This window comes from Alexandromys fortis, unplaced genomic scaffold (genome assembly GCF_014885135.2).
Source record: "Alexandromys fortis isolate MF-2015 unplaced genomic scaffold, M_Fortis_MF-2015_v1.1 scaffold_30, whole genome shotgun sequence".
NCBI classification, from domain to species: Eukaryota; Metazoa; Chordata; class Mammalia; order Rodentia; family Cricetidae; genus Alexandromys; species Alexandromys fortis.
The window spans coordinates 14,534,546-14,547,897 of record NW_026067922.1 but is presented as its reverse complement, the minus strand read 5'-3'; the positions used below and the strand labels follow the sequence as shown (position 1 = coordinate 14,547,897).

At 48.3% G+C, this 13,352-nt stretch overlaps 1 protein-coding gene across 1 annotated transcript; it reads right to left on the bottom strand.

The window, feature by feature from the left end:
* Window positions 1-1,285: 1,285 nt before the first annotated feature.
* Window positions 1,286-11,826, bottom strand: Cmpk2 (cytidine/uridine monophosphate kinase 2). Its single transcript, XM_050141881.1, has 5 exons — window positions 10,469-11,826; window positions 8,986-9,100; window positions 5,916-6,117; window positions 3,381-3,614; window positions 1,286-2,219 (listed from the first exon to the last, which is right to left on the bottom strand). The coding sequence occupies exons 1-5, from the start codon at window positions 11,141-11,143 to the stop codon at window positions 2,096-2,098; spliced, it is 1,350 nt and encodes a 449-aa protein (XP_049997838.1). The 5' UTR covers window positions 11,144-11,826; the 3' UTR covers window positions 1,286-2,095.
* Window positions 11,827-13,352: the final 1,526 nt, after the last annotated feature.

The following is a 13,352-nucleotide window of genomic DNA, read 5'->3' as shown; positions in this document are numbered from 1 at the left end:
TCATTATTAAGAATGAAAGAAGGAATCTTGCCATAAGAACACACCCCCACCTTGCCGTGAGCAGAGCCATGCATGTTGGCATTGGTAGGAGCCACTGTGTTTTCTAATGTAAATCATCTACCTCTCATTTGTCTAGGGTATGGATTTCTTTTTATTCCCTTTGATATTTATGATGTGAAAATAATGTTTGAAACAAACATTTCCCCACCAAAGCTCACTGACGACAGATTCCAAACTCATCACTTCTACCTTCTTATGTGCATAAGAACCATAGACTGTGGAAAGACAAACTCGCATGGGGATAGTCAGACAAATATGTCACACAACCGTAATGACAGATTGGGTTAGGGAAATCCCAGCACATTTATTCCCTGGAAGGTTTCATGAAGAGAACATTAAGATCTTCTTCCAGGCTTCTGGTACAGTTGTCTCAGAAAGGCTTGAACAAAACATTTTGTGGAAGTGGCCGCCACATTAGAGAGCCCTAATGCTATTTACCAGCTTTAAAAATATGTTCTACTGAAGCCAGCAGCATACTTATATACATGGACATATTATGTATAAGTTTTACATAGTTCCAAAAGAGATGAAAACATAATATCGATATGTTAATAATAAATATTATTATAATTTAAGATTAAGGGAAAGCTGATAAAGCTATCCCTATAATTTCTTGGGGATGAATTCTTCATATGAACTGGGATATGGGATGTGGGACCAAAACGATGTAGAGAGGAATCCATACCAAAATTGCAATGTTAAATAATAATCTGACCCAACCACCTCCTATGACAAAAAAATTACTTAATTCCTTTTATTATTTAATTGCTTAGTCATATTTATTTGTTTTTCTGCTTATATTTTTTTTATGGTACTGAGACTGGAACCCAGGGCCTGAACCCAGGGATGGAATATTCGGTGCAGGGTTGTGCTATGGAGTTTCACCCCCAGTCCCCTTCTTACTTTTCCTCTTGAGACCTTGTCCAGGCTAGCCCTGCACATAGGCGGTAGCTCAGGAAGGCCTTGAACTTTCAATTTTCCCTTCTCAGCCTCCCAAGTAATTATTACTAGAGGGCTGTGCCACCATGCCCACCAGCTGTCCTCTTTCAGATCAAACTGTTAACACTATCGATGTTCCATGCCTCAGCCACGGCTACAGAGCCACCGGGACTCCTCCCCTCCGCGGCTCCTTTCTCTCACCAAGGAACCCTTCAAGATGATGCCACAGCTTCACATGTAATCAGAAGACATTCAAAGTGCAAGATAATTTACTCTGAAATCTCACTCCAGAATCCACGGCGTTTATTAAGACAAATCAAATTTGTGTAATGAAAACACGCAGCAAATGCTGCATTTAGCTCCTTGGCCTCGGTTTTGGTGAGTGACTCACGGCTCTTACACGGAGGAAACACACTATGTAAACATCAATATAAACAAATCAGTGCGTTGAGTAAGTGAAACGCATCCAGCTCCGTGCAGACTGCTCATTACACTCACGACTGGTTTCAAAGGAGAGAATTGGAATGCAGACAAGCAAAGGAGAACGAGAGGGGTTGGCATGCCGGCAGCTTAGGGATGCAAGTCTATGCAGGTCTGAATGCTCATTCAGGTGCCCAAGGTGCTCTTTGAACCTCTGAGGCAAGATCAATCACTCCTCTGCAAGTGTCCCCAACCATAAATGGCTCCAAGGGAACATCCGGGGACAGCCTGGCTCCGTGACAATGCTTAGCTATAGGAATTAGGTTGAAAGGAAATGAGGCTAGCCCATCACAATTGATCAGTGTGGGCCACATCTAATAGCCTCAGCTTCCAGGTGCAGGAAGACCTCCGCATGCTCACCCACTGGATCAGAAGACCTTTCTAGGTGGTCGCGGTATTAAAGTCTATTCCAAGAAGATGGTGGTACGTGGTCAGGCAGAAAAGGATTAGCAGCTGCTGATTGGTTTTGTCTGTCGGGGATAAAGCAAAAATTCTCCAGTTTTCTCCCCCTTAGTATGCTCACAGCACCCGAATCTAAGAAGCTGCAGACAAGCGCTGGGGACAGGCGCGTCGGGCAACTTCTCTTTGGGTGTGATGAGGCACACAGCCGGAGGAACTACAATGAATGACCAGCGCTCCGGATCAGCTGTAAAACGTTCTGTAAGACAGTCTCTCTCGAGGGGCTGGCGTCAACCATGTGGCAGCTGGGGTTCTCCATACGCTGGTAGGTCACTTCCACCCTGGAGACAGAGAGAAGGTGAAAGGTCAGCTTCCTCTCCTACACAGTTCATCCTGCAAAAGCCACTTCCTTGACTTGTCATGTGGCTTGGGGCAAACCCCAGTCTCATTCACCCTGGTGACCATCACTGTCCCTAAACAGATCCAGTGAAGGATTAGTCAGCCATGGTATGTCATGACTGGCAACCTACTACCTGCCAATCACGTATCCTGGTCCTTTCTTCTCAGTGTATACTCAGAGTTAACTGGGAGGGACCTTCTTCGTTCTCATGGTAGAAAAGGCAGCTGAGGCCCACTTCGCATCCCCAAAGGTCATCCTAGAGTTGGAGACCCATGCACAGATGCCATGAGTCCCTGAAGAGACTTTGAACTGTGGACTTTGAATCAGTGTTGAGACTGTGATAGACTATGGGGACTTCTGAAGTTGGACTGAATGCATTTTTTTTTTTTTGCATTGTGATATGGCTACAAGCCTATGGGATCCATGGAGGGGAATGTAGTGGTTTGAATAAGAATGGCCCCACAGGCTCATAGATGTGAATGCTTAGTCACTAGGGAGTAGCACTAGTTAGAAGGATTAGGAGGTGTGGCCTTGTTGGAGGAATAGTGTCCCTGGGGGGGGGCTTTGCAGTATCAGAATCCCAATAGGCCCAATGTCTCTCCCTCCCTGCTGCCTAGGAATCCAGAATATCGAACTCTTGGCATCTTCTCCGGCACCATCTCTGCCTGTGTGCTGCCATGCTCCCTGACCTGATGACGACGATGGGCCAAACCGCTGGAACTGCAGGCCAGACCCAAAGAAAGCCTTTCCTTTAGAAGAGTTCCCGTGGTCATGGTGTCTCTTCACAGCAATAGAACCCTGACTGAGATAGATGCTGAAGGTCAAACCCAGGTCCTCTTGCTTATACAGAGATGTCCCAATCCTGAAACTTTGGGTTTTAATCAAAGGTCGGCCATTTCTGACACAGAAACCCCATTGTTCTCAAGTGGCCACACTGAAGTCGGATGGTAACGAGCGTGGTGACAGAGACCGGGGTAGCTTAGGGGGCACCGGTCCTTGACGCCCAGGGACCGTGTCCTTCACTCTGTATCCTAAAGCGGTTGTGATCCCGGCGCAGGGACTCTGGGGACTCCCACGGCTCCCATCACCTGGAGACACTTACTTCTGACGGAAGACATTATTGGCCTCAAGCTCGGCCTCCTCTTTAGTTTTCTCCAGGCCCCGGCCCTCCAGTCTCTTCACTCTCTCCTCAGGATTCACCGTGAGCAACAGGACCAGATCAGGCTTCAGCAGGTCTCCTGGCCACTGGTACACAGGGTGGTTGGCAGGGGGCAGGTACTGCGGGCCTCCACTCACCTCTGTGGCTATGGCATAGGTGGCCGTGCTATGCCAGTACCTGGGGAACAAGGTAGTACTGAGCTCTCATCTCTGGCAGAAATCAAGATACCATTTGAGAAGAATCAAATGGGGCTGGATCTGCTGAATTTTTCCCAGCACCACACACACACACACACACACACACACACACACACACACAAAATATATATATATATATATATCACAAAAATCAGAGTGAACAATAGTAGTAACAGGTTGGTTAGTAATGAGATCATATATCTAATTAAAACTATCACATACTATAAGGACAGGTGCCAACCTTTCTGGCTCTTCAGTACACTAACTTCTAGGTGGCCATGAGGTAGGGATGGCAGGTTAGCTCAATAGTACCTTTGTATTTAACACTATGTCCCGAGCTAGTCAAGTCTGGCAGGTGTGGGCCATTTCTCCCAGTGCCAAACTCAAACTGCTCATGAAATCCATGTCCATGAAAAGGAGGCAGGACTGCCACCCCTCCTCCCTTCACAGAAATCTAGTTGTCTAACTGTGTGGTGGTAACTATACAATGAGAGGACCAAGCTAGGCAGCTGTAGAGAAGACAGTCATTGCCATATATAGAAAAGAACCTAGCATAGTTTCTGGAAGCCTAACAGCCGTCCACCACCCCCATGAAAGGATTCTGTCTCCTTGTGAGACATGGAACTTCCTCCCAGCTTGGACCACATACCATACCATGTTGCTTGGACACACACCGCACCTCCTGGCAGTGATGATACCCTCAACTAGCAAAGTCCCTCCTCTGCCTTCACAGTCCTGCTCCCATGAAGGCCCCACATGGAAGCCATGCTCCTCCTCTGGCTCCTCATACATTGGAGGAGACTCTACTGAGGAACTTCTTTCTGGGGATCACAGCTACTGTTGCATGTGTGAAATGCTGTCTCCTCCATAGACAATGTATTCACTGAGTAAGGAATGCTCCTTAGTCACATCTGTGTTCTCAAACACTAAAACTACAAACCAGCACATAGTAGGCATACAATAAGTGCGTGTTTCTTATGTCTATTAATGGATGGAGTTTATTAGCATGAAATACGTAATGTTCCTCATGGCTGTTGAGGCCCACATGCATGCATATGTCAATGGATGATATTTACTAACATACATGTGCGATGTTACTAGAACAGGGGCTCAACTCTGTGTGTCCCAGAAAATCAAGTCCAGCCACCGTCATCAAAACCAATGGTGAAAAGCAGAAAAGGGATTCCTATAAGTCCTGTAGAGTCCCACCAGGTCAGAAGGCACCTGTATTCTTAGCTTTGTCCTTGGGCGTACTGACTTGAGCGCCAAGATTAAGTAGGGAATGGGTAAAATTGTTGGGATACAAGATAGCTAGTCAGTCTTGGTCTAGATGCGACCTGGCTGATCATAAACTCAGGATCAGTCAGGAGAGATGTGGCCCCCATGAAAGAGTTGCTGTTGCCTAGTGGGTGGACTCAACCCTTGTTGGAAGATGGTCACCCATGATACAGATAATGTTCTGGAATCAAAGGTGACCATGGGAGAGAATGACTCAGAGCAAAGGAGACCAAGATCCCATGCATTTCCTTTTTATTGTCTTTATCCCTCCCTCCCTCCCTCCCTCCCTCCCTTCCTCCCTCCCTCCCTCTCTCCCTCCCTCCCTCCTTCCTTCTCTCTCTTTCTCTCTCTCATTATCAGGCATTAATGGGCATTTGGGGCCTCTGTAGACCCAAGTGCAAAGCACTGTTAGTGAAGGCCCCCTTCCCAGCCTTTGCTGCAATCAGATTCTTGTCCTATTCAGGCAACATTCTATTAAAAGTGAACAAATGTAAAACACCATATTCAACATCAAAGAAGAATCACCTACAGCAAGTACTTATCATATAAACTGAAGTCACCAGGAAAAAGAAGACTGTTTCAAGGTTTAAAGATTCTCCAAGGCTGGCAGACTGCTTAGACTGTGTGACCATAGCTACCCCTCAATCCTTTCATTTTCAATAGTTTCTGGACTTTTTATCAGAGGGCAAAGGACACAGTAGGGACCACATGATAGGCCCCACATTAGCCCGGGGGTTGCCATTGATCATAATAAGAGGAATGATATCTGTTGGTTATGATACAACCTTTGATGATCCACGTTTCTTATTAGTTAACTACAGAGACCGATTCCAACCTACCCAAGGCACTATTCAGATATTAGTATAAAACATCAGGACATGACATAAGTAGTTAATAATTCAGTATTCCCCTTGTAATCATAATGCATGTTCACAATTGAGCACCTGAATATGTATGTATGCAGAGAGAGAGAGTCGTGTGTCACAGAGAAGGCATTACCCACCTGTCTACAATAACAGGGAACCTGGCTGACTCTTTAGCTATTTCAGAAGCCACCAGATAATTTCCCAAAGAGTAAAATGCCCTTCGAATGATGGTCGGTTCGTCATCAAAGATTTTCCTCCACTGGCTGATGCAGGGGGGTGGCGACTGTAGGAGGACGGCCTGGAGAGACTCCGACACTGCCTGGGTCACGGTGCTTTTACCTGCAGGATGTAAACAGAAGGGAACCTTCTGAGCTGAAGTCTTCATGGTCCCTCCCAAAGGTTAGCGCTAACCTACTCACGAAGGAAGAGCAAAGGTCTTTACTCTGCAATTCAACAGAAGTGATTACATAATACCCTGGTATCTATAAGAATGCAGACTCCACAAAGCCTCGAGGAGCCTCTGCTTCAGCTCCTGCCCCCAGGTCCTACTTGAGCTCCGGCCCTGACTTTGCTTCAGGATGGGTCTGAAAGCTGGCAGATGAAGTAATCCTTTCTGTTCTGAGGTGCTTTTGGTCGTGGTGTTCAGATAACAGAAATCTCCTTTCCCTATTCCCCTTCAGGGCCCCTTCACGCTCTTCACCCACTCTGTTCATTCCTCTTCAAGATCCACCTGCTCCACGTCTCCCAGCTCCTCTCCACCTGCTCCACTTCTCCCAGCTCCTCTCCACCTGCTCAGGCCCCACTCCACTTCTCAGCTCCTCCACTTCTTACAGCTCCTTCCCTCCTGCTCCACTTCCCAGCTTCTCCACTTCTCCCAGCTCCTCTCCACCTGCTCAGGCCCCACTCCACTTCTCAGCTCCTCCACTTCTTACAGCTCCTTCCCTCCTGCTCCACTTCCCAGCTTCTCCACTTCTCCCAGCTCCTCTCCACCTGCTCCGGCCCCACTCCACTTCTCAGCTACTCCACTTCTGCCAGATCCTCTCCACCTGCTCAGGCCCCACTCCACTTCTCAGCTACTCCACTTCTCCCAGATCCTCTCCATCTGCTCCATTTCTCAGCTTCTCCACTTCTCCCAGCTCCTCTCCACCTGCCCCACTTCTCAGCTTCTCCACTTCTCCCAGCTCCTCTCCACCTGCTCCAGCCCCACTGTACTTCTACTCAACTCCATTTCAAAGTCCCTGCCCCTATGCCTGCTACTCTGTGCCTGGTGTTTGGCATGGTGTTTGGAGCCGAGAGTGACTTATCAGAGTTCAAGTCACCCTTGTCTCCTTTAGAGTATATTTAGGTGTATTTTTTGACTCCTTTTTACTTAGCCCTGGGTGTCACACTGCCCTGGGTCCATCTTAGATGTCCCAGCCTTTGCCTGGAGCCCAGGACTACAGTGATAAGCATAATATACTCTAGACAGATATTCTTCACTGACCCCACTGAGCTCCAACTGTTTACACTCAAGGCCTTTTTCCCTCTATCATGCTTAACGCTCAGAGTGCCAAGACTTCATCTGTTTATTTACTCTTCTCTTGGTCTGTTCAGGCAGATCTTAATGGTACAGTGTGTGTACTATGGGCACACCATTAACACACAATGTGCTCTGAGTGCCCTGTTCTACATAAGAAGGTAATGGAGCAGCCATTCACAGGGACCTCCTTCGTGGGGCTGGGCCCAGCACTCAGCCGTGGCCATGAAAGCCCTTCCTCCTCTCCTTGTTGCTTGTTGTCGCTTTTGGAACTTCACATGCGTGTGCATAGGTGTGCTGAGGTTAAAGGTTTCTATTTTCCTTTTGTCCCACAGAGTGTGAATTATCTCTACATACAAAAACGGCCGACAATAAAAACACACTGAACCAAAAAGAAAAAGGAGAAAAAAAGAAAATGATCAAAAACCCACAATGGGCAGCTGATGTTAAAATTTTTAGCAGTGGCTAAAAGCCAACCTCAGCCAGGCCTTGGCACCGTGCCCAGAGCTGCCGAAGCCAAGTGCATTGTTTCTCCCTCCTGATGCCTGGTGACTTGCAGGTAGAGCCAGGGCAGTGAGTCACAGTTTCCCCACTGTGCCACCCAGTTGTGACACACAAAAAATGCCCATGTGGAAAGTACCTTTGACGTTGTTCAAGATAACAGCTTGGGGACCAGGGAAGTGGATCGGCAGCGGCAAAGCACTTACCTAGCCTGCGAGAAATCCCTAGTCACCGCCACCATGACCCTAGTTTACTCTCGGTGGCTATGATGGAGCCTGGATCAAAACTATCACCAGGAAGTGGATTTCATCTTACAACTCCCAGGCCGCACTCCATGACCGAGGGAAAACAGGTTAGGGATGCAGGCAGACAGAAACTAAAGCAGACACGATGGAGGAAGGATGCTTCCTGGCTTACTCCTCCTGTGTGGCGTAGACTGTTTTCTGTACAGCTCAGAACCACCTGCCCTACGTAGTACCACCAACAGTGTGTGGGGTCCTCCCATATCCATTATCGATCAAGAAAAAAAATGGTTCTACCAACTTTCCTACAGGACAATCTGATGGAGGCATTTTCTCACTTAAGGTCTCCAGTTTGCTGATAATCCTGTGTCATTAACAACAACAACAACAACAAAAAAGTACAATGACCAAAACAAGGGTATGGCAGCAGTCTGCACCCATCCAAGTGCCACAGGAGAAGCCTAAAGATAACAGTATCTTCCACCACCAGCCTTTCCCTGGACTTGAAAGTTCTTGCTACAGTGTTAACACATTTTCATACTCTGACCGCTACAGTGTTAACACATTTTCATACACTGACCGTCTTGATTTGTCCAGGAAGCTTACATTGCCTCCTTTCTTCAGGTTGCTTCACCAGGGGCCTCTGAACATCCTGTGGCTCCTGGACATAAGCTATACCTCTATCCAGTCATTGCGTACACCTTCCTTGTTTTCAACATCTGGCCTGCTCTTATTTCTTCCTAGAATGTAGCCTGGGTATCACCTTGGGTCTCCTCTGAAGGTATCAGCAGAAAAGGACCTCCATTGACCTCCCCTCTCATGACCCATGGTCAGCCTGGCATAGAGACTCACAGACGGCTCTGTATGGCATTTAGTATTGCAAGGACTTCCTCCTGCAGCTGTTCGGTTCATGGCGGTGACAATAGCTACGGAGCAGTGCTCACTTACCAGTGGCATCCAGTCCTTCGATGGCAATGACCTGGAACTTTCCTTTCTGAATCTCCCTTGGGCATTGGTCAACCAGGTCAAGCACTGCCCGGGCTTCGGGAATAAAGGATGTGCACTGTATGAGGGGAAAACATAAATAAAACTGCATAAGCAAGGAAGCCCTGGGGCTTCTGGGAATCTGTCGTTATTCTGCCAAAGACAGCGCTGCCCAGTGCTAAAGAGACCTTTTCTAGATTGAAATGGAACTTGGGTTCCTAGAATTTAGAAGCTGAAACACACTCAAAAACAACAACAGCAAGAAGGCTGCAAATGTCTGGGTAACACAACCTCGATCCTACACTGGCTAGCCCACCCTATAGGAAGGACAAGTAGACACATAATTCTAACCACAGGCACGATGAAACTCCAGGCCCTGATAGGAACAAGAGGTCTCATATACATGAACTGCTCTATAGAGGTAACCAGACAAGTGCATCTACCACCACCAGTCCCCAATACACACACACACACACACACACACACACACACACACACACACACACGCCAGGCATGCACACACAGCCCCCTAATGGTCCAGAAAGCTGAGAAAAGTGTTTGAAGCTCATGCAGCTTCAAGCTGAGATCCTACCGAGAATCTGTACTTCCTTACTGTTCATCACAACATCCCATGCCCCTAGGACCTTCAGCTGAGGCCCGCTCTCGTTCATTGGTGTGCTTACTGTGAGCAAGGCAAGCTCCTAAGAGCTTTGTAAGTATTAGACTGGTCCATCTGTGGGAATGCTTCTGTTACTATTACCTTACAGGTTAAGGAAACGGAGGCAGAGTGTTGGAGAACCAAGCCATAAGAGAGCCAGGCATGGAATCATCTCACTGGCTGATCACTCTCTAGCCCTGTCCAACAGCTTGCGAAATAAGGTTAGCTACATAGACCAGCAGGCCCTGTCTGCCTGTCCCAGGCACCAATACAACCCTAGGCTTTTTCCTGGAGATTCTGCCAGAAATCTCTTGTTCTCCATTACAGGAAAATTTACAGATGATGGGGAAAATAAAAGAAAAAATGTTTGAACAGTTGAGAGGGCCTGCATACGGCCCACAAACTATTTAATGCTTAAGCCCTCTAAACCACGTAGTGTATCTTCTGTGCCCCCACGATGCCAGATCCGGAGCCACTGCTCAGCAAATTGTCCCCTTTACTGGCTGGCCTCATTCTCCCCAATTCCCAGGGGACTCTTTACTCCCCCTGCAGGACTTTGAGAATGTATCCCCAGCAAGCATTGCTCAGCCAGGTGTCGCATGCACTCAGCACTCGCTTGACAGAAACCTGCCCAAGAAATACTGAAGACAGAGCCTGCACAGCTTGCTTACACCAGCTGTCTCACGAATGCGAACAAACAAACCAGGCAGGCGGAAAGCACTTGATTGGCCAGCCGGGGGCAGACCAACCAGTTCCACTCAGCCCCAAAGGGAAAGAACTCGCCCTCACCTCCTCCAATACCGCCCGTGCAGCATCCCTGTCTTGGAACACAGCGGAGTTGAGCAGATCTGGCAGCAATGGGTGCAGAAGGGGCTCCTGTGCCGGCAGGACGCATGCGCAGTCCACTTGCACCTGCCTGTCTCCCTGCAGCTCCCACAAGCACTGCCACAGCAAACCCTGAGAGTCGGCCTGGAATTCGGCCAGCTGCGGGTGCGCCGCCTCCTGGCAGGAGTTCAGAAGCTGCAGCAAGGCACGCCGAGTGTCTGGGTGGTCGCTAGGGTCGCGCAGCAGGAAGCCATGCTGGGCTTCACCTTCCTGGTCGCCGGGACCGTAGCCCAGCAGCTTGCTCAGCTGGCACCGCTGCAAAGGACCGCGGCGCAGCTGCAGCAGCAGACGCTGGTGCATCCGGGCCGCTTGCACCCGGGGACCGCAGCCTGTGCCTGGGGCTGGCGGCACGCACAACGCGTAACTGCGCCCCGGGGGCCCTAGCAGTGCTGCCAGGCGTGAGTCCGGGTGACCTTCCTTGTCCCCTAAGACGAAATGAGTCAGGGAGCAATCCGGCATTTCTACAGCGAACCGCCGCTGCCGAACCATGCTCCCAGTGCAAGCCCGGTGCCGCGAGCACAGCCGCCGCGACAGTCGCCCGAGCCACAGTGGGGCTCGAGGGCGGCTCACTAAGGCCATGGGTGTTCCGGGCCGCGCCCTCCACCACGCCTCGGAAACGAAACTGCGGGTGACCACAGGACCCAGGATCGGTGAGAAACGAAAGCGAAGACGGCTGCCCACGGGACCTTGGGTGTGGCCGCGCTTTTCCCCGCCTGAGCTTCTACGCCTCACACAGCAGCCGCGCACTTAACCGCCTGCGGGCGGTTAGGAAATTCTCCAGGCCCTAGGACTCTGGTGCGTTGCTAGCGCTGCTGTGGTCCCCTGGCAACGCCTTCCCCTGAGAATTCCAGCCTCTCTCGAGGCCTCAGCTTTGTCTGGTTTGGTTTTGTGGTTGCAAGTGCTTCCCAGCGGAGTTTTAAACTTCTCCCAGGCTACTCATTCCTGACAGGAAAGGACTGGGGCAAATGGAAACTGAGGCACAGAGGGATCTCTTCCCAGAAAGCATATGCACACAACTTCATGACCCACCTGTGCACAGACACCTGATTCCAGAGACCTTCAAGAGGCTAGCGGTGTCCTGACCTCAGTTTGCCACGTGATAGCCAGTCCTACAACCAGTTTGGGCAGCTCTCCAGCTTCCCAAATGAAGGACTCCTCCGGTGTGCTCCTTACTCACAAGGAGCCCACTTAAAAACCGTTTATGCGACCAGGCTGCCACATTGAATAACTGCCAATTAAAATCGCCTGCATTGATATCTAATGTTTTGAAATGTCTCTCTCCCTCCACTCCCGGGTGTGTGTGTGTGTGTGTGTGTGTGTGTGTGTGTGTACTAGCTGTGTTTAAGGAGACTCAAGACCACCTTCACTTTGCTGGTTCACAATAAAGATGTGTGTCTCTGTCACAGTTTCAATTTAGGATTTATCACAGCACAAAGAGGGGTAAAAATGCCGCGGGGACAGATGCATCAATACAGTTGGTAGAGCAAGAAAATGCGATGTGCATGGGGTGTGCAATAGAATCTGGAGTGAGCTGTTTGAGAATTGCATCACCTCCAACGGTGAGCTGCAGGAACCTGTGTGGAATCACGGCCCAGGACACCAGATAGAGTATCCGAGTCCGGGGTTCTAATTCCTGGAAATAAATATTTTTGGTGTCACACAAAGAAACAAAATGAAAGTAACTCTGCAAGACAATTTGTTTTTGAAAAAGAAAAAAAAAAAGTGCTTAAGACCTAACCCTGGCTAGGAAGCACAGCAAGGTGAGAAGGTACTCAGAGTTGTTTGAATGGAAGTATTAACTGTGGCTTTTTCCCATTGGCTATGTCCCACATTTCCAGGTTGGCTAACTTAAAAAATAATAATAATAAAATAAAATAAAAAAAAACAGGGCAAAGGAAATGAAGAAAAAGAGGAAGGGGCCAGCCTCTTCAGGCCATCAAGTTCCAGAAAAGCAGCAGATAGGGTTGTCATTTCTAAAAGTTGCATAAAACAAAAAGATGAAAACAAAACAACTTGAATTCTTTGGCATAAAGTTGTTTTTTTTTTTTTTTTTTGCACAAAGTTGAGAGATTTATAGAATGTTGACCCTCGGCCAGCTTGATAGAAAGCAAAACAACAAAACCAAAAAAATAGTAGTTCTGACTTACTGAAGCCCGGACCCATAACAATGTGCTGGGATCCTCTAAATAGAGTGAGGTGGAGATCAGCTTTGAGCTCTGACCTTTGACCTTTGTGTAAAGTTATTGGAAGGAGCTGTGAAGGCCCGTAGCCACTGAGACAGACTGCTTGGCAAGACTAGAACAGAAACTGCTGCTCTTGGCTTCTTGGGCACAGTTAATGGACGGACAACAAGAATCGGCCAGTCAAATATTTGAGTGCCAAGTTAATGTTCTTAGGGGAAAGTGCCTGATGGCACCATCTGGTTCAGATTGAATAACTGTGCCTGTAGCAATTTGCCCTTGGGGGCACAGAGATGAGAAACTAGAAGCTGAGAAAATACTTCAAGAAGTCCCTTCAAAGGGATGAGTGGATGAATTAATGAATTTATGAATAGTAGGCATGTATTCTTTTTTTCATTTTTTATTGATTTTTATTGAGTTTCACATTTTTCTCTGCTCCCCTCCCCACCTCTCCTCTCCCCTTCAACCCTCTCCCAAGGTCCCCATGCTCCCAATTTACTCACGAGATCTTTTCTTTTCCTACTTCCCATGTAGATTAGATCAATGTATGTCTCTCCTAGAGTCCTCATAGTTGTCTAAGTTCTCTGGGATTGTGATCTGTAGGCTGG